The sequence below is a fragment of the Pantherophis guttatus genome, chromosome 2 (assembly GCF_059756535.1).
Source record: "Pantherophis guttatus breed Tessera chromosome 2, ASM5975653v1, whole genome shotgun sequence".
In the NCBI taxonomy this organism is placed as follows: Eukaryota; Metazoa; Chordata; class Lepidosauria; order Squamata; family Colubridae; genus Pantherophis; species Pantherophis guttatus.
Window position 1 is genome coordinate 156,273,599 of NC_142064.1, and position 26,695 is coordinate 156,300,293.

Consider the following 26,695-nt stretch of genomic DNA (forward strand, 5'->3'; position numbering starts at 1 on the left):
TTAAAATGTAATCCATACCTGTCTTGTTTCTGCATATACAACACATGGAAGCACACGTACACACAGACACAGAGCAAAAAAAATGTAAGAGGAGATTCCCAACATCACACGAGACGGCCTTCCAGGGGTGGGTTCTAACATTTTTTACTACCGGTTCTGTGGGCATGGCTTATTTTGTGGGCGTGGCTTGATGGTCATGTGACAAATATTTAGGTGTTTGGGTTTTTTTAAAATTTGATTTATATGCCGCCCTTGTCCGGAGACTCAGGGCGGCTTACAGTGCGTTAAACAATAGCCTTCATACTTTTGTATATTTTATACAAAGTCAGCTTATTGCCCCCACAAACTGGGTCCTCGATTTACCTACCTTAGAAAGGATGGAAGGCTGAGTCAACCTTGAGCCTGGCAAGATTCGAACTTACTTTAATTGCAGACAGCTGGTGTTAAATTACAGTGCCTTGTCTGCAGAGCTATCCAGGATTTAGCAGAGATACTGGTCTACCAGGCTTTTAACTGCTTGCAGAGCTGTACCGATCTACCCATTTATTTTTGCAGGCACTGATCTACTCATGTATTTTTGCAGGCACTGGTCTACTCATGTATTTTTGCAAGCATTAGTCTCCTCATTTATTTTCTTTTAACATTGATCAGCTGTAGGGCGGCCCTTTGAAGCCCCACAGCAAGAGTTTAAACAGTTTTTTTCCCTCTAGCCATCAGCTGGGACTCAGGAGGCAGCAATAGATTGGGAGTGGGGCCAAATAAAAGGTAAGAATAATGTGGGGGGGGGCACCCACGAGACCCACGAAACATATCATCACCGCTACCGGCTCGGCAGAACCGGGCCGAACCAGGAGGAACCCACCACTGCAGAAAGACAGCCTCAATGGTGAAAGAGGAAGCCCTAAACATGCCAATGTTTCTCCAAAGTATTCTTATGGTTTTTTTTCTACCACAGTTATTAAAATGTTATCTAAAATAAACATCGCACATAGTACCAGTAAAAAAAAAAAAAATGGGGGTGGGCCTCCAACACCAGCATACGTTTGTTGCAAAATCCCTGCCTTTCTTTCTCTTCTTATGTTACATGATGAAAATCCTGGCACACAGACAGCATGGAATGAAGTAACATCATATCTTACTGCTCCTCCTGCCATTTGCTTTTGGACTGCAGATGTGATGTACACTCAAACTATTGTCTCTTCTACTTTTCACAGCAAAATGACTACAGAAGGAATCTTGACATTTTTCTAGCATTCTTTTGTTTGGCTAGCAAACAGCAGCCAGCTGGTGCAAAACATGTTCAAATCCTCTTGGACAATGAAAAATTGTGCACAGCAACATTATTGAGCTGGTTATCTGCTACCTACAGGGCACACTGAGCAAACAAGTACAGATTGAGAAATATTGCAATATAAAACTCTAGGAAGAGGTGATCGACATGCTAAGTCAAGGAGAAAAACAAGAGTCATTGCAACTGCATCTTAGAACACTGATTTCAAACTTAAAATGAAGGTTATTAAAATTCTCCAACCACTGGAGTTACTCCACTGTTATTTTAAAAAATGTGTTTGTCGGATTTAGACTGAGCTCTTAATAGCAAGTAGAAATCTACAGTTACTGCCACAAAGCTGAATAAAATTATAAGCCATTGTTAACATCTTTGTAGTAAATGCCAAAGTTTCTTTTTAAATCCTTTAAATCCAAAGTTCTCTTAGCAACTGCATTAAACTTGATGATGCAGTAACTTTATGAGCTAAGAAAATATCAAATCTTAATAAATAAATAAATAAATAAATAAATAAATAAATAAATAAATAAGGCTACTAAGACAAAAATATCCAAATAATGCCAACAGGAAAGCCTCTGCACTGCTGTACTTTTTAAACTTGTATTTATTAAAATACTGTATTGACTTGATGTAGAATTTTGTTCGTACTGTTAAAATACTTCATCTTATTAAAGCCAATGAAGCACAAAACATTTCTTTAAGCAATATTAGTCATACTGAAAAATACAATGAAATAAATGAACTTTGAATGATATAATAGCATTTAGAAAGTGATGAGACTTCCCCCCACATCTGATAAGATTAACTGACCAAAATCACATTCTTCTTTTTAGCCTCGAGTACTGTTTTCAGAAACCATATTTTGAGGCCTAAGAAAGAAATTTTATTAATTAGAATTTTTTATCCCACCTTTATTACTTTATGAGTAACTGAAGACAGCAGAATTATCTAATACTCCTTCCTCCTCCTATTTTCCCCACAACAACAACCCTATGAGATAGGTTGGACTGAGAGTGACTGGCCCAAGTCACCCAGCTGACTTTCATGCCTAAAGCAGCACTAAGGTGCAGTTTCTAGGCCTGCACCTTAACCACTACTGCAAACTGGCTTAATGCTATTAAAACATTACTGATGGATTTATTAAGCATATTTTATTTATCAGCCACTGTAAGAAACTTCCAGGAAAGAAATGGAGGACAGAAAAAAAGCTTCACTAAAAACAGAACTGACAGCTATGGCAGTATGAAGAGCTACTAAATAGACTGGTTCTTTGACAATTCCTCTCTGGACAGGAAGAGGATTTATGCTTGTCCACAAGTACTTCAGACAAGGGAATACTCAACAGCCATTTTGCTAAAAGCAGGGTCAGCACCTTTAAAAGGGCACTGGGTTTCCATATTTCTTTTACTAATCACTTTCAGAAACTGATTGTTAGCTGCTTTTCAGCTGTTAGGAACTTTTAGATTGAAACATTTTATAACAATGGGATAAGTTTCCTTGAATCTATAGAAAGAGAAATCTTAAATACAGGTAGTCCTCGACTTACAATTGATTAGCAACCATCTGAAGTTACAACGGACCTCCCCAGGGCTACTTATGATACAGTACCCCCTGTGAGGTACTGGGCTACCAGCTTGCTTTTATATCTATTTGCCATGACCCTGTTTTATGACCTTTTTTTTTTTTTTTTTTGCTGGAAACCAGCATTTACTTCTGGTTTCCAGTAAAAAAAAACCTTCCATTGTGGACAACGGATTTGCTTAATGATTGCCTGTTCACTTAATGACCATGGTGATTCACTTAATTACCCCCACAAAAACATTGGACATAGTCACATGGCAACCCACTTAACAATCAGCATGACTTATGTCCATAATTCCAGAATCAATTACGGTCATAAGTCAAGGACTAACTGTTCAAGTTTAAATTAAAAATAATGGAATAAACAGCAAAACTTTCATTTTAGAAAGTTACAAATGGACTAAGGGTACAGATAAATTTGAAATAAGAGCTTGGAATTAATTATAAAGAATCCTTCTCATGAACTCAAATGTTTTTGTTCTGAATTATTTTAAAAAACATAATAAGATAAGCCTTTAAAAACTGAACACTAGAAGGGGCGTTGGTCCTACCTGAGACACACCTTTTTCTTGGGTGGAGACAGCAGCCAGGCATGGGTTTCACTCGTCTGTTCAGATTGAAGGACTGAGTCTGTCATAGTTGTTAAGTCCCGCCCCTGTTGCTAGGGGCTTCCAGCTTTTGGCAAAGACAAAGAAACAGACTCGATGTGTAGGAGAAAAGACAATGATTAGTAAGAAAGGACCAGACTGACAAAGGGTTGGGCTGACTGCTGTCTCCACCCAACGAGAAGGTGCGTCTCAGATAGGACCAAAGCCCCTTCTCCATTGTGGGTGGAGACAGCAGCCAGGCATGGGACATACCAAAGTTCACTGTCCCTAGGTATGGGCGGGACCAGTCTGGTCCGAAGACTCCACTCAGTATGAACCCTTTGCAGCACTCTACGTCCAAACGCAGCCTCAGCCGAGGCGAATTTGTCCAACTTGTAATGCCAAATAAAGGGGGAAGGGGAAGTCCAAGTCGCCGCCCTGCAGATCTCCAGTAAAGACACTTGCATGGTCCAAGCCTTCAATGTAGCACTGAGGGTAGAATGTGATGTCAGGTTAGCAGGTCTGAGTAAAGAACGCAATTCATATGCCTTAGCGATCGTCTGCCATATCCACCATCCTATGGTCAAGGAAGTCACCCTGCCACCTAAAGAGACTGGGAGAAATGACACAAACAAAGACTCCATCCTGCGGAAGTCAGCAGTTCTCTTAAGGTATACCCGGAGAGCCCTCCGGACATCCAACATATACCATTACTGTTCTAGGGGGTGTGCCGGGTGAGGGCAGAAGTCAGGAAGGATGAGTTCCTGCATACGATGAAATGGCATATTGCTCTTAGGGACAAAGGTAGGGTCAAGATGAAGAACCACTCGATCAGAGTGGAACACGCAGAGGTAACTGCGCATAGACAGTGCGGCAATCTCTGAGATTCGTCTTGCAGAAGTGATAACCACCAAAAAGGCGACTTTACATGATATTAGTTGGAGGCTAGCTGTCCATAAAGGCTCGTATGGGGGACCCGTAAGGGAATTCAGCACAATAGACAGATCCCAGGTGGGGTATCTGTGCACCACAGAGGGACATAAGTTAGTGGCTCCCCGCAGGAATCTATGTATAAGAGAGTGTTGGGACAAAGAAGGATGGGACCCACAAGTCAGGACCATTGAGAGAGCCACCACCTGTCTCCAAAGCGTATTGGGCAAAAGGCTGTTGTTGAGCCCATCCTGGAGAAAAACAAGGACATGGACAACTGAGGCTTGAAGTGCCAAAACCCCCTCATGATCACACCAATCACAAAAAGCCCGCTAAGTAGCCAAATAAATGTGGTCCGTGGACGGCCTCCGCAACGCTTGAATGGTTCGGATAACCTCAGAGGGGATATTGTCTCTACTCAGGGTGCACCGCTCAAGCGCCAGGCTGTCAGTTGGAGCCACTGAGGGTCCAGGTAGACCACTGCCCCCTGGCTGAGAGAGGCAACGCCCTGGGGAATCCTCCAGGGTGGGACCACAGACAATGAAGTGGGATCCGCAAACCAGGGCCTCCCTGGCCAGTGAGGGGCCAGAAGAATGACCTCCGCTTGTTCCTGCAGAAGTTTGTGTATCACCCTGGGGATGAGAGGTATAGGCGGAAAGGCATAGAGAAGGCCTGGCGGCCACTGGGAACACACCACATCAACAGCTTCCGCATGAGGTGTCGGGAACCATGAGTAAAAACGTAGAAGTTGTGTGTTCAGGTGGGTCGCGAACAAGTCAACCTCCAGGGTACCAAACCAGGCCGTTAGGTCCCTGAAAATCATTGGATGCAGGAGCCACTCCGTGTAGTCGATATCCTGTCAACTCAACCAATCCGCCTGCACATTGGACACCCCAGAGATGTGCTCTGCCTTCAAGGAGCAAAAGTGATGCTCCGCCCAAAGCCCCAATCTTTTGGCCGCCAGCATAAGGGACTTGGACCTGGTGCCGCCTTGCTGATTTATGTGCACTTTCGCCGCAACATTGTCCTTTAACACCAAGACATGTGTGCCTGCGAGAAGATCTTGGAAGGCATGGAGAGCCAGAAATACCGCCCTCAATTCCAGCCAATTGATGTTCCAATGGCTCTCGCTGGTAGTCCACCTGCCCTGCACTACCTGCAACTGACAATGTGCCCCCCAGCTGAAGAGACTGGCATCCGTTGTTAACACCAGCCGCTGAGGTTTGTAGAACTGGCAATCCTTGGCAATGGCTGGAGACCGCCACCATCTGAGGGATATGAGTATCACCTTGGGGACAGGAACCTTGACTGATGACGTGCCTCTGCCCACCTTCTGAAATGGTGGAAGACCCTCATCTTCTGATAAGTCTGATTCCCGAGGCTCAACCTCTCCAACAGCCGATGGATGGCTCACATAGGAGGGGATGGGAGAATCCGACCCTGTAATAGAAAGGGAGTCCTCGTGATAATCTCTCTCCTGGGAAACAGATGCGAAAGATTGCAGGGAACATCCCTGCTGGGATGCAAGAGTCGAGCTGAGAGCGACTGTTGAACAGCAGCAGCAATCATGTGCTGGATGTTTTCTGGCAGCAAACAACTGTGAACCTGATCCCGGGCTGGGCTGGCTTCCGTGGAAGCGCAGACAGGAGCAGAAGAGGAAGAAGGTGCAAGCCCCAAGGTGGACGTAGGTTGTATCCTCTCTGAGACCACCGCAGAAGCCGGAGCTGAGACTGACCCCCACAAGTCAGAAGACTGAATATTTAGTGGGACATTGCAATCTTGGAGGGACACCTGATCTGGCATTACCAGAGCAGTCCTCGAACCGATAACCGCCAAGTTAGGAGAGTCGATGTCTGCCCTGTGTGTCTAAGTCAAGGGGCTTTGTCACAAAGCTTCTGTAGCACCTTATCCCAGCGTTTTTCAGCTCTCAAGACGGCAGAGGAATGCTTGCTAGTTTTGTGTTGAGAAGCATTGACCTTATTGCTGGAGCACATGCCCGAAGGCTCACCACCCTGAGTGGTCTTGGAGGAAGGATCCCCTGGAGTGGGATCTAACTGCTCTGAGGACCCGGCCTTCCGTACATGCTTAGACTTGGCCAAGGCTTTTGGCATGGTAGGTGGTAAGTAGCAAACTGCAGCAAAGGCAGGTAGGAGGTGGTCACTAAGGACGCTGTGTAATTGGGTCTGATGAGCAGCTGCACATAAACAAAATGGCTGCCGAGGTTGTCAGCACTCAAGCAGCAAAGAAAATGGTCGCCATTTCAAACGGAGCTGTTGCAAAGGGCCAAATATTAGTAATCAAGGCCTTACGAGGCAAAAAGCCTGTTCAGATCCAGGGCTGTCAAAGACAAGCCTTCAATTACTGTCAGTGGAAGGTCAAAGACCCAGACAATATAAGGGCTGTTCCAAACAAGCCACTAAACACAGACAGTGGTGATGCAGCCGCAATGGCCAAGCTGGGCAAGTTAATAAATTCACCGGCCGCTAAAAACTCGAGATCAAAGAAATTGGGCCGTCGATGACAGCATAAACAAAATGGCCACCTGACAATATCCCCAGGGAGCGCAAAGCTCCGCACGAAATAATCCGGCTGTCAGGAGCGCAAAGCTCCACAACGACGAAAGAGAAGAGGTCGGGCCCTTCCCTGGGAGCGTGAAGCTCCACAATGCCCTGGGATGCTGGAACAGTCAACGTGGCTAACCAAATGTAGGAGCAAACAGGGAGCTGAGCAAAATTCCCTCAGCCAGCCAGCTAATGCAAGCTGCTGAGAAAAAACAGTCCTTACTGTAATTATCCAAGGCAGTCAGAAAGAGCAGATCCAATTAACAGTCCAAGGTCAAATCCAGGAATTCAGATCAGTAGAATGGAGGAAAGGACAAGAAAAGGACAAGAAAAACCAGAGAAACAGTCCCACACGTCTATCCAGACTGACGGACTGAGTCAAAAGCTGGAAGCCCCTAGCAACAGGGGTGGGATTTAACAACTATGACAGACTCAGTCCTTCAATCTGAACAGACGAGTGAAACCCATGCCTGGCTGCTGTCTCCACCCACATTGGAGAAAGAACTAGAAGGAACTAAAGATTACCATTAAAGAAGAACACTCAGATTTAGCTTACAAATACAGAATAAAGCAAAACATTTTTATATTGAACATGTTGAAGAGTATTTTTGAACAAAGGACCCAAAAGAGTGTTTGCCTGTGTTTAAAAGATATTATGGAAGAGGAACAAATTTTACCTGACACAAACTGAGATTGATTTGAAAGTAGATTTTAAAAAGACAAGCTATAAGAATGACATTGAAAAAGATGTTCCACTGGATGCACAAAAGAAATTAGCTGATATGTTAATAATTAAAAATAATTAAATACAAATAATAAACCAAGAGACTGATCTGAATAATTTTCCTATATTGGATTTGCAGAAAAAGCTTGTTGAAGCTTTGAAGGGTTTTGTAAGAAAGGACAAAGAAAAAAATGAAAAGATATCAAGCTCCAGGATATTATTTAAAGGAACTAAACTCAACTTGGTATAAAGCATGTTATTTCAACTTACCAAAGAATAGATTTGGTTTTCACTAGGGTTGTTTGAGGCTAGTTTTCTAAGGCAAAATGCAGCATGTTTTCTAACTTTCAAATCACATGCAACATTCTACACTAATCAGCAATGATTATATCCTACCAGATATAAAGTAGCAACACATAAACCGAGATGGGGATTTTTAAATCAGCCCTTTTTATTGTAATTAAAAATCTTGAAGGAAAATTATAGGTGTTTTATTACATGATATAAAACCCAAATCATAAGACACTGTTTAACTTAAAATAGAGTAGCATAACCGGGAAAGGAAGTTTTGTTCAGCAATTAAGGCACTTATAAACTGGGAGACTGAATTCTGTCCCAACCTGAGGCACGGAGCCAGCAAGGTTACCTTGGGCCAGTCACTCTCTCTCAGCTCTAAGAAGAAGGCAATGGCAAATCACTTCCAAAAATGCACTGCAGGAGCTAGTCCAGGTAGTCAGAAAGACTCAGGCACATTAAAAACAACCAGGAAATAATAAAACATTTCTGTGTATTTTATATGATTATATTCTGGATAATGCACAATAAAATGAATGTTGAATAAATATTCAAGAAATATTATTAAATAAAGACAGAATAAGGACTTTCAAAACAGCCAAAAAAATTGATTGGTATCTAGTTTACATTTCTAAAGAGCCATGTTGAAGCAGTGCTTAGAGTGCAGTACTACAGGGCTAACTCACTACTCACTCCAGGAGTTCAATTCTGAGCTGCTCAAGATTGACTCAGCCTTCCATCCCTCTGAAGTTGATAAAATCCAGACCCAGATTGTTGGGGGCAATATGCTGACTTTGTAAACTACTTAGAGAGGCCTGTAAAGCACTGTGAAGCGGTATATAAGTCTAAGTACTATTGCTACTGCTAATGAACCTATGGCCAAATTTTCAGCATTTCCTTCACAACAGAAAGAAGCTATGATGCATCCCTTCCTCAGGAGACATTATACGACCAAAAGGTCCCGGACAATTATCATCCAATTCCCAACCTTCATTTGGTGAAGAGGATGGTTGGCCTTCAGTTCCAGAGGAGTCTGGAGGAAACAGATTATTTGGCTTGTAGCAAAGCCCAGATAGAAGTGGTAGACCCACTTGATTTCTTAGCAGCTTTTAATACTGTCTACCATAATATCCTTTTGGACCAGCTTCAGGTTTGGGTGGAATGCATTATTTTATGTTTTCTCTTCTTTTCTCTGTGGCCAATTTAAAATTGGTGTTGACAGGTGGGATGAGATCACACCCATGGCCTCTCATTAGTGGGGTATTGTAGAGTTCAATAATTTCTCCCCTTTTGTTTAACATGTACATGAAACTGCTGAATGAGGTCAGCAGCCAATTTAGTGTATTGTTGTTACCCAATTATACATTGCAAGCCCAAGTTGAACAAGGGACACTGCTAAAGTATTGACCCAGTGCCTGGAGGACATACAGACCTGGATGGGAGAAACAGAGTCTGACTCAATCGTAAGAAGATTCAGGGATTTAGTTTGTTTCACTGGCATGATTCCAGAGACTTTCCAATTTGGACATTCACCTTCTGCTTGTAAAGCAAGTGGAAGTTGTTCCCAAGAGGGTCTTTTCACAGGTACATGTAATGCTCCAGTTGTGTCCTTGCTTGGACTGGGAACTACCTCAAATGATCACATCTACCTCGTCAACTCATGATTGGATTATTGCAATGTACTCTACACGGGGCTGCCCTTGAAGACCAACTGAAAGCTACAGCAGATCCAGAATGCAGTGGCATGGACAGTGACAGAGCACCATGTTATGTAAGCATGACTCTGCTGATTGCCACATGACAGGTGCCATTCAAGGTGCTTATTATCACTGTTAAAGCCCTTCATGGGCACGTGCCCTGTCTGGGGGGGCATTCCCGGTGCCTCTACTATTCAATTCAGTTCAACATGGTAGTTGCACTCCAGATCCTGTCAATTAAAGAATGCCATCTAGTGGAATCCAGAAGCCTACTCTACTGTAATTCCTGCTCTCTGCAATGATTCCCGCTCATCACCACCAAAGGTCTGTGCCATTCTTATGTTGTTCAGGAAATTATTGAAGGTTGTTTTCCCAGGCCTTTGAGACAAGATGACTATGGATCTAATTCCTCTTTGTTTTATTTTGTTATGCTTTATTTCTTTTTGCATTTTCCTTTTCTGGTCTGTTGTATTTTTCATGTTTCAAAAGAGGGGGCACAGAGTTGTTTAGGAATTGGGTGTGTGTTTGTGTGTGCATATGTGTGTGTGTGATATAATGTTATTCTTGTGGATATTCACCTAGGCCCGAGGACAAATCTCTTTAAGAATGACAATAAACTATTTTTATGAGATTTGCATTTCAGAAAGTTAAAAATAAACCAATTAACAAACAGAGGCCAACATGTATTTTTGTACTGGTATTTATTCCAATCTTTATTTAGTACGGATTTCCACTGAATATATTGTCACCTTTACCTGGCATTGCAAGACAAAGTAATTCAAATGTTTTAAATGGATAAATAATGTTCAAAGAGGCTTACCTATCCAGCATTCAAGTCGAGCACACGGAGTTGTCTTTACCACATCAGGAGGATCCACCCCAACATTCAGGCACAGAACTAAGGCAACACTAACAGTCTTCATCTAGAAAATTAAACAATATATTTTGGTAAGCAGTATGTATTAAGATGATTCTGTACCACAGCTGTTTATGTTTATAAATACTAACAAGAAATAAAGGAACCGATACCGAACTTTTGTTTGAATCTGAAAACAAAATCATTTGAACTATAGTATTAGCAAATTCTGCTCTTTATTTATTTATTTAGGAGATTCATATGGTCTCTTAATTCATTTATGGTGACTCCAGGCAGCTTACAAAGTTAACACCCCAAATAAAAAAACCAATACACTCCCACCCACCCCACCCCCCCTACAACAGCATTCAGAAAAACCACTTGATGGGCTTGGTATCAGCCTATGATCCCCAGGCATGCTGACAAAACCATGTCCTCAGAGCCTTTCAAAAGGGTATCAAGATGGGGGCCAATCTTATCTGATTTGCGACTCTAGCAGAACCCCCCCCCCCCCCCAATTTTTCAGTAAACAGTATAACCTCATCCTGGACCAAAGATGGCAATTCTCCATGAACCAAAGAATCCCAAACCCAAAGCCATTTTGTCTTTAGGGTTCATGTTCGGCCCATTGCTCCCATTCATCCCTTAACAGCCTCCGGGCATTGCAAGCGGAAGGTCACAGTGTCACTGAACTAACCATGGGCTGAGATATACAGCTGTCTATCATCAGCAAACTGATATCTCATCCCATGATAATGGATGATCTCACCCAAAGGCTTCATGGCTGTACACCGCCCTGAGTCCTCAGGGAGAAGGGTGATATATAAATTGGAAATTAAATTAAATTAAATTAAATTCATGTAGATGTTAAACAGAAGCAGATAAAGTACTGAACCCTGTTTAACACACACACACCCCAAAAGCAGGGGTGAAAGGCCAGACCTCTTGCTCCATGTGGGAGCTTCTAAATGTGTTTTTGTCCTTAGTTTCCTTCCTCCCCAAGAGAACAAATTATATTATTTCTACCATCTAATGGAATGGAATGGAATAATAACTTCATTGTCACTTTGAATGTACACTAATTGGGCATGTACACTAATCAGCATACAATAAAATGAAATTTCGTTGCATAACAAATAAATAATAAATGCATATACTCATATATATTATATGACACAGAGAAACAATACAATCTAGTTCGGATGTATACATGTACATGGTGAGAAAAATGAATCTTGTGAGTTTGCCAGACGGATGGCATAAGGAACAAAGCTATTATAAAATCTGGAAGTCCTGCTAGAAATACTTTGAAACCTCCTCCCAGAGGGGAGCAACAGAAACAGACCATAAAGTGGGTGTGTGGGGTCACTAACAATACATCAAGCTCTAAGCACATAGTGTTTATAAGCAGTATCCTGAATGATGGGAAGCAAGCTTCCTATAATCTTCTCAGCTGTCCTTACCACTCTCTGTATGGACTTTCCATGATTGTCTACATTTAAATATGAAAGACAATGAAAGACAAGTGTAACCACTGCTAGAATAGTCTAGTAACTGAAGATCATTAAAAGTGGAATAATAGTCTAATTAGGATCACCAGTTTTAAAGGACCTTTTTGTTGAGTTTTATTGGCCTATCCTTGGCTTTTAGCTGCAATTGCATGTAAGATTTTAGTTCCAACTGAACTGTATATTACTACCGCAGATATTTACCAAATTCATTCAATTGTGCTGTTCAGAATTTTATAATGTAAACATACCCCTGAAGGTTTAAGGTAGCTGAATCCTTATTTTGAATAATTGAATGAATTATATAAATCAGTTTCAGGTAAAGGTAAAGGTAACTTTTTTCATCCAGCCTATTCAATATATACTCGTAGTGCCTGGACTTTTACCTGAACAAAATATAAAAACAGGTCTTGCGATAGCAAGAAAGAATAATTTCCTGTGTCCATAGGGAAAGGCTTATGTAATGTGAAGTTGATTTGTTCTTTCAGGGCATTGAAATAATTTCCTAAATTAATTATTAATTTAGCAGGTAAATGCAGTACTAAAAATATTATCACCATTAGTGAATTTCTTGGCAAGATTGATTAGACCCTTCTGAAACTTCAAATGTAGCATCAGATTTTCTTAAATAAATAACATTTTCTCCAAATACATTTCTATATATGAAGACAAAGTCAAATTGACTTTCTTCAATACTTCAGAATAAAATACAATCAGATCTATTTCTGTTCATATGATGAAACAAATACAAAAAAGAAGCCTGCACTTGAATATGCTGATTTCCAATTGCCTTTCCTTTTCAAAGATCTGTTCTTTCTTTTTTTCTCAAAATATTACACAGCTTGTATGTAATTTTCCTAAACTCTTCCTTCCATAGCCTTTTGTGCAATTCCACAGAAGATTCTGCCAAACCTCATGGATTAGGCAAGTCCCACTGAAATGCTTTATTAAAAAATAATGATAACACATTATACAAGATTTCCGTATCAATAATGCAACATAGTAAACCTTGCTTAAGTGGCTGCCCAGGAAGCAAGCAAAACAAAAAGAGCCTTAATTTCTTTTTATACTAACCCTTAACAGTAATCTCTTAAAATAAACAGCATTTCCTTCATGTAGATTTTGAACTATGCGTCTGTCTCGGACTAATTATGCATAAGGAAGGAGTCTTATTCCAGCACGTTATATATTTTTAGGAATAAATTCAGGGCTGACAGGGAAATCAGAGTGCATTGCTTTGTCCACATCTTCAAATAAACAAACCTAACATCCTCCATTACTGTACACCAAGCAGAATAACAGTGTAGCATTTTTAATTGATTCGCAGTACAGTTCTTGCTTCAGTAGTTCTATACAAGAATGTGCTCATAAAGGAGAATGACATATAGAAATGTGTCTTTTAGAAAAAATGTATACTAAAATGGATGTCCCCTGCCAAAAGCCCCTTCTTCACTGAATATTTTGGTGTCAAAGGGGCATGCAATAGAAACTAAGCTATGCTTTTTTCTTTAAAATGAACTGGGTCTCCTGAATGATAAGCACTCTGCACTGCCCAATGATTTTTGGCATAATTTACAAATGAAAAAAAAAAAAACGTAAAGAAAATGCTCATTAAATATACTAACACAAATGCCTATTTACTGAAAGCAAAGTGACATATGATGAGAGGCGATTCATCACTCAGAGGCACCTTTTACTGTGGAACATCCTAAAACTATTCTGACCTTGCATATAGATGGTACTTATTTAAGGACTACAGACTATCAACCTATAAAGATCCTACTTATCTAAACTTTCCAAGTGGTAGGGCATTCACACATGGTAGAGCAATACTTAAGTTTTACACTTCTCAAGCTGGATATATCAAACACCTTAAGTAAGACTGAAGGGATAGGTTCATATCATTTTTTTTTCTCTTTATCGGGATAAAACAAATTGGATTATTGTTAATGAACTTCAACAATTTCTTCAAAAGTACACAAATTAAAGTAAAATAAATAAATGAATTTTAAAATGTTCATAATTTTAACTAGTTCAAAGATATAATTATGGATAATAGTACTTTTTAATAATCTTCTAGATTGTTAATGACAACATAGAGAAATACAGTGGCACTTCAGTACTCTACTGTTTCAAAACTCATCAAATTTGGTACTCAACGCATTTTGATACGAAAGGTTGTCCTGGTACTTGTCATTTGTTTGGTACTCGAAGCGCTACAATAGGAAGAGGGGGGCAGATAGAAAGTCGCCCATACCAGGAAGGTTACTGCAAAGGAAGTGGGGAATGACCACAGAGGGCAGACAGGAAGTTGGACATTTTGAGAAGGTCCATGACATAGGAAAAAGGACAGATGGGAAGTCCTTCCCAACCAAAATAAAGGGTCACGTGATAAGTCACAATGTTGGTACTCAACATTTTTAGTACTTGTCATGCCTCCTGGAACAAATTAATGAAGAGTATCAATGTACCACTGTAACAGATTACCAACCATATATTCTTACTTTTCATTCTAAAATTTATGACAATAAAGAACAATGAACAGGAAGGGGAGTTAGTGGAACAGAAGAGACAGAATTTTCCTGACTATTTATATTTATTTAACGTACATCATATTCATCCTCACACCAATACTTATCATTCTACTACAGTGGTGTATCAAGGGGAGGAGTACCTTGTTTTGTTTGCATATAGTCAGTACCTTATAATATTCTGTCTCAAGGATTGCATGGAAGCTACTTAAAACCAATATAATCTTGCCTACCTATCTTCCTACGCAGACTCATCCTGGTTTGAAAATGTTCTTGGAAACATCATCGTCATCATCAACAACAATAAAAGCATTGTATAAGTATGAAATGTAGTCTGCTATCAAGACAAATTTTAAAGTCAGGTTTGCATGGTACATAAGGAAGATTCCACTCTTTCTCATAGAAAGTTGTTCTATGCAATAGTCAAGCTCACCACTGTAGCTGGTGATATTAACACTTTTTAAAATTAAAACTACTAGCTGGATACCCATGCTTCGCTACAAAACTATGTGATTGGGCTTGAGAAATCGACACTTACTGCTTGAAAATTAATGAGTAGCTATGATCAGCCTCTCCTCTCCCCTTCTTTCCCTCAGCCTTGCCCCACAGACCCCTATCCTATCCCATCCTCCTTCTCTCTCTCAGCTTTGCCCCACAGAAGCCTCCCCTTTCCTATCCCCTGGTTGCTGCTGTGAAAGTAAAACTGAAAGTGAAACTCCTCTCCTCTGCTTGTGTTTTGCATTTGGAACAGATTTCTTTTCAGGTGGGGAGGGGGAAGTAGAACTCCTTAGCATCAGAGCGTGTTAATCATAATATAGGAAATACTAATGCTCTGATGGTCATTTCAAAAATCCCTTTCTTAGTGAGCACCTAGAAGCCAAGAGGAACATACGTGGCAAATTTCAAGTTTGTAGGCTTTACGATTCTGGAGATTTCGTGATTACGGCATGAATGGTTTTTGCTAATATATATTAGCATAATATATTAGCATAATATATTAGCATATATTATGTTTAATATATAGATTAAACAAAAGTATTTATTACCTATAATTACAGTTACTAACAAAGTTTAGTATAATTCAGTGAAACAATCTGGTATTCTAGCAACTTAAGGGCTGGATAACCTAAAGGGAAAGCAAATTCTTTTATAGAAATCCTTATCTCCATAGTCAGAGACATGGCTGCTCATTATTTTCCATACTGATCCACAAGAAATAAATTTTGTTGATAACAGCATATATCAAATGTCATACCTCCATGTGATCTTAGTATGCAGAGCATTGAAAAAAACAGTATTGCAGGAGCCTAAAAGAAATTACCATGGAGAGTAAGTCATACTGTATGATATCAGCTTGCTCTGGAGCCTCCCTGCAGGCAAAAAAATGGAAATACTTGAAAACAATTCCTTATGTGCCAGAGAGGTCCTGTAGGTATGTTGTTCTATTTGATAAATTGTATTAAAAGCTGGAGGACATTCTCTAGCAGTGTAATACTGTACAATTTCCATATTGGTCACCAAGTACAGTATATTTTGTTTTATTTATTATTTTATTACGCTTCACTTTATTGAGCTTTGCAGATGCTGCATTTTTTATAAGATCCTCCACCAGCAAAAAGATTACAACTTACTGAAGTCTCAGATAACAATTAGCATTTTTTTAGTAATATAGTAATTTTTAATTAAGGTATGCACTTTGGATTTTGTTTAGACATGCAGCTCTTGCACAATTAATAGACTATAGCCTAGTGTGAACTATTTATATGCACTGAGAAACCCCCCCAAAATTGTGTGACTTATTTTATTGCAATATTTGATTTATTTTGATGATCTAGAATTAAACCTAGTTAATCTCTGAGATATGCCTGTAGGTATCTTAACTAAAGCTATAAACACACTCTGTAACCAAAAAGCAAAGAAGATTAGCTATCATCTGTGAATCTGATGGTATCCTTCATTGTCTCAATCAGATATATGAGAAGCTGAAGATTCAGTAATTGTCAAGAGGAGAAAGACTAGGCATTTCTTGTACAAGTACATAAATGGCTTATAGTTCAATATTGCTAATCATCAGTTACTTTTTACTCTCTCAAATCGAAGGTAAGCATATAAAGAGAACCTTTTTAATCCATTCATTTACATGCCTACATTCAAATGAAGCTCCATCATACCCATAAAGAGGAACAATGGGCTATGTATATGCTAGAGTACTTCTGGTCATTTATAAAAAGATAACATTTAATTGTACTGAAGATATAAATATGCACAGAACTTCCACAGAATATTTTCTTCTTATTTGGGTCTTGCACATTTGTATTATCAATGTTAAATTATAAAGATGAAAACTATTCAAATGTGCTTTACTGTGTAATACAGATCTGTAGTATCTAATCAATAATTGGCAACTGAGTTTGTACCCCTAGCTTGTCCTGGGCTTCTAATTCAGTGTTAATAACAACAACAACATCTGGTCAAACATGATATATCAATTATAGGAAAACAAAACTCAAGGCCTAAATAACAGCAAGTCCAGTGATCACAAAAGTGATTTTTTTAAAAATGACCCATTACATGAACATTTATTACATAATTCTTCTGTGCAAAATTCCATAGGGGGGAGGGGAATCCTCCTCCGATGAATATTTTTGTGAACAGAATTCACCAATCCCATTCCTATAAAATAGAAAGCCACCTGCATCTCTGTATCCCTTGGGTGTTCATTAAGATGCACAACATCAGACAAGGGGGAAAAAACCTTGAAAGCAAAGCTGGAGCCACACAAATGTATAATTTATGAAGTATAAAGTAAGCGAAAAACTAGAACACATTTAAAAGATATTGCCTGGGAAGATTGAATGGAGAGAATCCCTAGTGCTTTCAAAGGGAAAATGCTATGGTCTTTATCATGTCCTCCAGTTTCTAGCCGTTGTACCTTGCTATCAAATGCAAACGAACATTGCTTAACTGAACGTTCCTTCTCGGTGCGCTGATGGAGAATCCAAAGCGTGGGTAATGTTCACATTGAGCTTGTCAGAGACTGAGTGTATCACTTTAAATTTTCAGCCTCGGTTCCGCCCCTTCTGCTCGACTGATGTCAATTTAGTTCACGAAGAACAGGTAAGAAGACAACGGTAGTCCACAATCAAGGCGCCGGACCTGAATCCGTAAGGTAGGGAGGGTTGGATTCTCCATCAGTGCACCGAGAAGGAACGTTCAGGTAAGCAACGTTCGTTCTCCAGCGCGCTGCTTGGAGAATCCAAAGCGTGGGATGTACCCAAGCAAGTCAGTCAGGGTGGGTTATCCGACAGGTCCGGGGCAAGCACTGGAGCAGCGACCGACTGAAGAACACGTCGGCCGAAGGCAGCATCAGCAGCCGCAAAAGAATCGATTTTATAATGCCGAATGAACGGGTTCAAGGTGGTCCAGGTAGCTGCTTTGCAAATTTCCGAAACCGAGGCTTGAGTTGCCCATGCAGCTGATGTGGAGGCACTTCTGGTGGAGTGAGGACGGACATTGCCCGGAGGAGGCTTGCCTGATGAGGAATAAGCTGTGCATATACAGGCTTTTAGCCATCGACCAATTGTGGTAGAAGAAACCTTTTGTCCCAGAGAAGCCGGAAGAAAGGAAACAAAAAGAGCTTCAGAACGACGGAACGCCGAGGTCCTCTTGATGTATCGACGGAGGGCCCTCCGAAAATCAAGGGTGTGCCACTGGTCCTCTAGTGGGTATCTGGGATCCAGACAAAAATTGGGAAGGATCAGCTCCTGGCTGTGGTGGAAAAGCGAGTTGACCTTCAGGATGAAGGAGGGGTCCAACCTGAGGACGACTCGATCAGAATGGAAAAGACATAAATCCTTTCGAACTGACAGGGCAGCCAATTCAGAGATCCGTCGAGCCGATGTCACCGCAACCAGGAATACGACCTTGAGTGTCAGAAAACGCAGACCAATAGAACCCAAAGACTCAAAGGGAGGGGCCGTAAGGGCTCGGAGGACCAGCGGAAGATCCCAAGAAGTATATCGATGGACACATGGAGGCCTGAGATTAGATGTGCCATAAAAAGGACTTAATCCGTCGATTTTGAGACAGAGGTACATCCGAGCCGGCAGAAAGAACGGTGTTCAAAGCAGCCACATGTCTGCGGACCGTGTTCGCCGCAAGGCCCTTGTCGAACCCGACATGCAGAAACTCCAACACGTCGGATACCGAAGCAGAAGTGGGATCAAAATGTCTGGCGGCGCACCAAGTGGCGAATGAGCGCCAGGTGGCATTGTAAATTCTGGTGGTGGAGGGTCTCCTGGAGGCCTGGATGATGGAAACAACTTCTCCGGACAAGTTGTCTTTGGTCAGGAGGATCCTCTCAAGTGCCAGACGGTCAACTGCAACCATTGAGGTTCTGGGTGCAGTATGACCCCCTGGCTGAGAGAGATCCTGTGGTCCGGAATTCGCCACGGAGGGGCCGATAGGTCCATCAGGTCGGCGAACCAGGCCCTGCGCGGCCAATGGGGGGCGACAAGCAGGACGTCCGCTCGTTCCAGAAGGATTTTCCAGATCACCCTCGGCAGGAGCGGGAGGGGGGAAGGCATAGAGGAGGCCCCGTGGCCAGGGGCATAGAAGGGCGTCGGTGCCTTCTGCTGTGGGGCAGTGGAACCGGGAGAAAAATCTCGGAAGTTGTGCATTGTTTGGATGGGCAAACAGGTCGACTATGGGACGGCCGAACCTGGCGGACAGATCTTGAAAGAGGGACGGATGGAGGCGCCACTCGGCCTGATCGATCTGCTGACGGCTGAGCCAATTCGCTTGGCGATTGTCGGTGCCGGAAATGTGGTCCGCAGTCAACGACCGAGTGTGTAGTTCCGCCCAAGTCAACAGCATGGTCGCTTCCGCCATGAGGGGAGCCGATCATGTTCCTCCCTCGCGATTTACGTGCGCTTTTGCCGTCACGTTGTCTGTGAGGACGCGGACGTGTTGGTCCTCCAAAAGAGGTTGGAAATGAGACCGCGAGTCTGATCGCACGAAGCTCCAGCCAGTTGATGTCGTTGGCTGCTTCTGCTGGAGACCAGCGACCCTGTGTGACCTGGTTCTGGAAGTGGGTGCCCCAGCCCATCAGGCTCGCGTGTGTAGTCACGGTCACTCGTGGAGGGTTTTGGAACAAACACCCAGAGAGCACGGATGGCGAGATCCACCAAAGTAGGGAATCGCGAACTGCTGCAGGCAACCGGACCCTGGACTTGGAGTTGCTGCGGTGTGTTTTCTGGAAAGGTAACAGGTACCATTGCAGCGGCCTGGAGTGGAATCTGGCCCAAGGTACAATGTATAGACAGGAAAAATGTATAGTCATTTTTCCCAGGAGGACCGATAGAAGCAGCAGCGGCACCCGGGGAAGTGACAAGATCTGGCGAACTAAGGAGTGAATGCTGAGCCGACGATCTTCTGACAAAAAGACCATGCCCAGCTGAGAGTACAGGATCGCTCCTAAGTGAAGGATTCGAGTGGTGGGATGGAGGTGGCTCTTCCCGATGTTCAGCGTGAAGCCGTGCAACCGGAGAGAAGGCGTCACCAACTCGAGATCTCTCAGGGCGAGATCGGGCGACGACGACAGGATGAGTATGTCGTCGAGGTAGCAAAATAACCGAATGGGGATCAAATGAAGAGAGGCAGCTATGGCGGCCAACACTTTCGTGAAGACCCGCGGGGCTGACGACAGGCCGAATGGCATTGCCCGGTATTGGAAATGGCTGCCGTTGTAGGTGAACCTGAGGAATCGTCGATGAGCTGCACGAATGGGAATATGCAGGTAGGCCTCTTTCAAATCTATGGAAGTCATCAGGTCCCCGGGGCGAATACAGTCCACAATCGACCGTAACGTCTGCATTTTGAATTGACGATACTTGATGAACTTGTTGAGCGCCTTCAGATCCAGAATACCTCTCCATCCTCCAGAACTTTTGGCCACCAGGAAAAAGACGGAGTAGAAGCCGGTCCCGTGATGACAAGGTGGAACCGCCTCTATGGCCCGAATATCCAAGAGGTGTTGGATCTCCGTCTCGAACAAGTCCTGCTTCCCCGGGCTGGATGGAACGGGGCAACTGATAAATCATGGAGGAGAGAGAGATCTGAATTCCAGCGTAAGGCCCAGGCGGATGGTCTGGCGGACCCACGCGTCCGTGGTAGTGTGCTCCCATTGGTCCGTGAAAAGGTGGAAGCAACCGCCAATGGGAGCCGAAAGGTGGGAGTCACTTTCCCCTTCGAAAGGGGTGGTTGCCTGAGCCCCTGAAGGATCTCTTGAAGGAAGCTTGTCGACGGCCACGGTCCCGGAAGTTGGACCTATCCAATGGTCTGTAGAACCCCTGAGATGGCAGTCGGAACTGGTAGGACCCCGTGGTCCCGGAGTCCCTCCGGAAGGACGGCCGTTGAGGATAAGGTGAATAGCGACGATCCCCCCGCCGGAAGGAGCTTGGCATCACCTTTCGCTTGTCTTTATCCTCAACGAGGATGGGATCAAGCGCATCGCCAAACAGATTCGACCCCTTGAACGGGACGGAGGCCAGCTGCCATTTGGACTTATTATCTGCCTTCCATTGTCTTAGCCACAAAAGGCGGCGAGAGGCAACAGTCATCGCGAAAGAGCGAGAGGCAAACTTGGCGGCGTCCAGGGATGCGTCGGCGGAAAACTCCGCAGCTGCTACAAGTTTATTGATGTCTTGGTGTAGACGCTTGTCGTCCTGGGGAAGGCAATCTTGTAGCTGTCGGAGCCATACAATTGAGGCCCGATTAAAAAAGGACGCTGATGTTGCCGCCCTGATCGCCCACGCTGCCGCCTGGTAATTCTTGCGTAAGAGGACCTCCGCCCGCCTGTCCTCAGTCTGCAATCCATCTGCCACATCACCCGTGAGAACTGATGACGCCGTCAGGTGAGCAACTGGAGCGTCAACCAATGACAATTGTAGCAGCTCCTCAAGGTTAGGAGCAGCACAGTATAATTTCCTTTCCAGTCCATTTGGAGCCGGTAAGGAGGTAGGCAAGCCCCAAGGTCTATTGATGACCTCAGAAAATAGCTGGGGACATGGAATCACATCCTGAGCCGCCGTCTGAACACTGAATAAACCATCGGAAGGGAGCGACGAAGAAGATGCGGCCTGTTGTACGGGAGGATCCGCCAAATTTGTGGAGACTTTAGCTTTGTGTAGCAATGATTTGAACAATGCCGGTCGAAAGAGTCTCGTGACCGGAGGCCTGTCTGGCATGAGGTTGTCGTCTTCCAAAAACTCAGAGTCCCGCACATCCTCGTCCTCCTAATTGGAGTCTTCGCTATGGGCTGACTCCTGATAGGAATCGTAGTCATGAAGACGACTGGAGACGGTCGCAGGCGCATGCTGAGTCTGATGATGGGAGCCCGTGGCGGGAGCAGAAGGCCAGGTGCCCGATGCCATAAGGCTAGAAATGGTTGCTGCCACAATGGATTGAACATCCAATGGAGCCATGGCCCGGGAGTCCTCGCCCTGTCTGAAACCAGCAGCTGTCGGAGTATAGGTAGACGATGGAGCTGCTCGCGAAACAGGTTGATGGCCCATGGATCCGGATGGGACGTCCACGGATGAGACCCCGCTCGAACCAGTTGGTAGGACAGTCCCGCCCGAGCTGGGTGGAGCCTCAGAGGTAATTTGGGGTTGTGTGGCAGGATCAGGAGGGGCGGCTGTGGGTGATGGGATGAAACCCACCTGTACAATCCGTTGTTGGGCAACAAGGAATTGGCGTTCCAGGGCCCGATGGCGCCTCTGTTCCTCCTTACTTGACGAAGTCCCGCAAGTAGAAGGCTGGTTTGATGATGATGGAGGAGCGGAAATTGACCTTGGAGGCCGCTTTGACCTTGACTTAGCCACTTTTTTTGCAGGCGCAGGTTCAGCAGCAGGCTGGGCGTTGCCAATATTGGAATCGGAGGATAACTCGAGATCCACCATAAGGAAGTCGACGTGGAACAAGGTAAGATGAGATTTGAAAATTAACAACGTATTTAGATTGATTAATTAATGATTTTTTTTTAAACTGTGAAGGGACGAGAAACTGAGGCACTGGAACAACGCAGCAGGGATGTAGGATCAGGTGAGTAGAGGCCGTGAGGTGAAAGCCGAACAGGAGCGAAAATCCAGCAGCTGCTTAGGTAGAAGAAAACAAGAGGAAAGGTAGCAGTCCCTTGGAATGGTAAAACAGTTCCTGTCAGAGGGAGAATGAGGAACGGCACTGCAGTCCAGCAATTGGCAAATCTAATTAGGGCTAGGAACTTTGAAGCTGGTCAGGAAAGAATGAAAGTCACTGTCAGCTTCGTTAGTGTCCCAAAATGGCGGATGACTGGCACTCAAAATGGCGGCGGTCAAAAGATAACGACGGTTCCGCAATACAGAAGTGGAGAAACAAACAGGGATGCAGGCAATACCCAGAGCGATGCCCTAATGGGTCGATCGGCTAGCAAGGGTAATAAAAGCTTCGAAACAGTGCTGCAATTTGAAAACCAGCAATCCTCTTAATGGGAACAGCCAAATGGCCCGATAGAAATGGCGGCGGGCGGGAAGCAACCAGGAAGTAGAATGGACATTGGTCTTACCTGATACGTCCGTTCTCGTTTGTAGGGAAACGTCTGTCACTCTGGGGTTCGACGTTCCATGCAACATGTGACCGAGTCCTATAAATTTACATAGCTCCGCCCTCCTGGCCCAGTGTTTCGGCGAGGGCGTTGCGTAAACTGACGTGTCTCCCTAGAACGAGAAAGAATTAGTACACCTCCCACCCCGTAGACCCCTCAGGGAGGGCGTGACAGACGTTTCCCTACAAACGAGAACGGACCTATCAGGTAAGACCAACGTCCATTCTCCGTAAGAGGGAAACGTCTGTCACTCTGGGGACATACCAGAGCTGAATGTCCTCCAGGGCGGGAGAAAGAACAACCGGAACAGCTGGGGTCACGGGCGATGAACCGCTTGAAGGACCCGACGGCCAAAGGCAGCGTCTGATGAGGCAAAGGAATCCACCCGGTAATGCCTGATGAACAGTGTAAGGGATGTCCAAGTGACCGCACGACAGACTTCTTCCAATGGAGCGCGGGTGGCCCAGGCCGCGGAAGTCGCAGCGCTCCGGGTGGAATGTGCCGTAATGTGAGGAGGAACAGGCAGATTGAGACGCTGGTAGGCGGTAGCGATGGTGGCCCGAAGCCAGCGGCCCAGAGTAGGACCAGAGACCCTAGAGCCAATGGAGTCCAACTGAAATGAGACAAACAGGGCTTCCGTCTTCCGGAAGGAACTTGTCCGCGAAATATAGATGCGGAGGGCTCGTCGTACATCCAGAGTGTGCCAGGAACGTTCGAGATGGTGAGAAGGACGAGGGCAGAAGTTAGGGAGGACCAGTTCTTGAGATCGATGAAAAAGGGAGTTCACTTTGGGAAGAAAAGCGGGGTCAAGGCGGAGAACCACTCTGTCCTTGTGGAAAATACAAAGGTCCTGGCGAATGGAGAGGGCTCCCAACTCGGAAATACGACGAGCCGAGGTGATCGCCACCAAGAATAAAACTTTGAACGACAAAAAACGTAAAGAGACCTCTCGGAGGGGCTCAAAGGGAGAAGCCATAAGAGCCCGGAGGACGGAATTCAAATTCCAGGTAGGGAACCTGTGGACTACTGGGGGCCTCAGATTAGTAGCTCCACGCATGAAGGTCCTGATGAGCGGATGACGGGCTAGAGAGTCCTTAGAGCTACACGATAGAACTGTAGACAGAGCCGCTACCTGCCGATGCAGGGTAGAGGGAGCTAAACCCGCATCAAACCCCTCGAGCAAAAAGGACAGAACAGCAGTGACAGAGGCAGTTACCGGATCGACCGCGTTCCTTCGACACCAGGAAGAAAATACGGACCACGTAGCCTCATAAATGCGCGTTGTGGAACTGTGGCGAGAAGCTTGCATAATGGAGATGACACGTGGAGGAACGCTGGCGTTGGTCAGCAAGCGCCGCTCAGCCTCCAAACGGTCAATTGGAGGCTCGATGGGTCCGGATGCTGTATTGCCCCCTGGGAGAGGGAGAGAGAGGTTGGAGGAATGCGCCAAGGAGTCGCTACCGACAGGGAGCGGAGGTCCGCATACCACGGCTGACGAGGCCAATGCGGGGCAATGAGAATCAGTTCCGCCCTCTCCTCTAGGAGCTTTCGAATCACCTTTGCCAGAAGAGGAAGAGGAGGGAACGCATAGAGGAGGCCGGGGGGCCAGTGGCTGCGGAGGGCGTTCGTGGCCTCCGCCAGAGGATCATGATAGCGGGAAAAGAACCGAGGTACCCGGTGGTTCGATGAGGAGGCGAACAAATCGACAACAGGCGTCCCAAACTTTGCGATGATCTTCCGAAATAGGGACTGTGGAACGCTCCATTCTCCCGGATCCAGGACGTGTCGACTGAGGGCATCCGCCTGAGTGTTCAACGCCCCTGAAATATAGTCTGCTCTGAGGGACCGAAGGTGACGCTCGGCCCAGAAGCCCAGACGTAGAGCCTCCGTTAGGAGCAATCGGGAATGAGTGCCCCCCTGCCTGTTGATGTGAGCCTTTGTGGATATATTGTCCGTGAGGACCAGGAGATCTTGGCCCTCCACGAGATGTTGAAACCGAAGAAGAGCCAGACGGACAGCCCGTAGTTCCAAGAGATTTATGATGTTCTGACGTTCTCGAGCTGTCCAAAGACCCTGGGCCTGATGATGTAGAAGATGGGCCCCCCAGCCCCGAAGGCTGGCATCCGTCACCAGCGACAGGCGGAGAGGTTCTCGAAAACAGCTGCCTCGAGCGATGGCATCCGAAGTCCACCACCGAAGGGACGTGGAAACTTGCGGGGACAATCGGAGGAGGACGAGGGAGGAACTGCGACTGGCCCGTTGAAGAGGGAGCAGAAACCACTGGAGCTGTCTGCTGTGTAATTGAGACCAGGGAACTATTCCAAAGGTGGAAACCATTTTGCCCAATAACCGGGAAAGCTTTAGCGCGGAACAAGAACCCTCCCTCAAACACTGAGAAGCTAGAGAAGAAAGACTGATCTGGCGCTCTGGTGAGAGAGAAACTGTAGAAGAAACTGTGTCGATAGAAGCCCCCAAGTGGATAATACGGGGACCAGGGATAAGCTGGCTCTTGTCCCAATTAATCGAGAAACCATGAGCCTGTAAAATGGTCAGGACAGAAGACAAATCCTGTTGGGCCGAAAGAAAAGAGGAGGACAGGACCAAAATGTCATCTAAATAAAATTGCAAACGTATAGAAAGGGTCCGAATATGCCCAATAAGGGCGGCCATAATCTTAGTAAATACCCTCGGGGCAGAAGAGAGGCCAAAGGGGAGAGCCCTATACTGGTAATGCCGTCCCAAAAAACAAAAACGGAGATACTGACGGTGGGAAGGTGCAATACGAATGTGAAGGTATGCCTCGGTTAAATCTATAGAAGATAGCCAATCCCCTGGGTGAATACATTCCAAGATGGTAGATAAGGAATGCATCTTGAACCGGCGGTAGGAGACATACCTGTTCAAGGCTTTTAAATCTAATATGGGACGCCAGCCCCCCGAGGACTTCTTAACAAGAAACAAACGGGAATAAAAACCCCTGCCCCGCTGATCCCGAGGGACCTCCTGGACTGCCCTAATGTCTAAAAGATGGGAAATAGCTGAAGACACCAAGGCCCTTTTAGCGGCATTGTGGGACACGGGGCAGGGAAGAAAAATAGAAGGAGGAGGCGATAGGAATTCCAGGGAAAGGCCAGACCTAATGGTAGACAGGACCCAGGCATCAGAGGTAGAACACTCCCACTGATGGAGAAAAAGTGACAAGCGCCCCCCAATTGGGGCCGAATTAGCGGGATCTACGTTGGAAACGACCCCTGCCTCCCCGGGAGGAACGTCTAGGAAAGAACCGGTTTCCCTGTCTGACCTGATTTTCCTGGGAGAATCCTCTCGCAGGGAAGGGACGCTGGAATCTTTGTTGGTAAGTACCCGAGTAGGAGGAACGAAAGGACTGGTTCCGAGGTAGAGCTGAGAAACGAGAATCGGATCGTCTGGAAGCCGAGGGAAGGATCTTACGTCGGTCTCTTGTTTCCACCAGAAGAGGCTCTAATGGAGGCCCGAAC

General features: G+C 44.7%; 1 protein-coding gene across 5 annotated transcripts in view; it reads right to left on the bottom strand.

The window, feature by feature from the left end:
- Window positions 1-26,695, bottom strand: part of RPTOR (regulatory associated protein of MTOR complex 1) — a 420,799-nt gene that overhangs the window by 369,062 nt on the left and 25,042 nt on the right. For all 5 annotated transcript variants that reach the window (XM_060688771.2, XM_060688770.2, XM_087887079.1 and 2 more), the window contains exon 2: window positions 10,483-10,585. In XM_060688771.2, coding sequence (XP_060544754.2) covers window positions 10,483-10,585 — 103 coding nt within the window. The remainder of the gene's footprint in view (window positions 1-10,482; window positions 10,586-26,695) is intronic.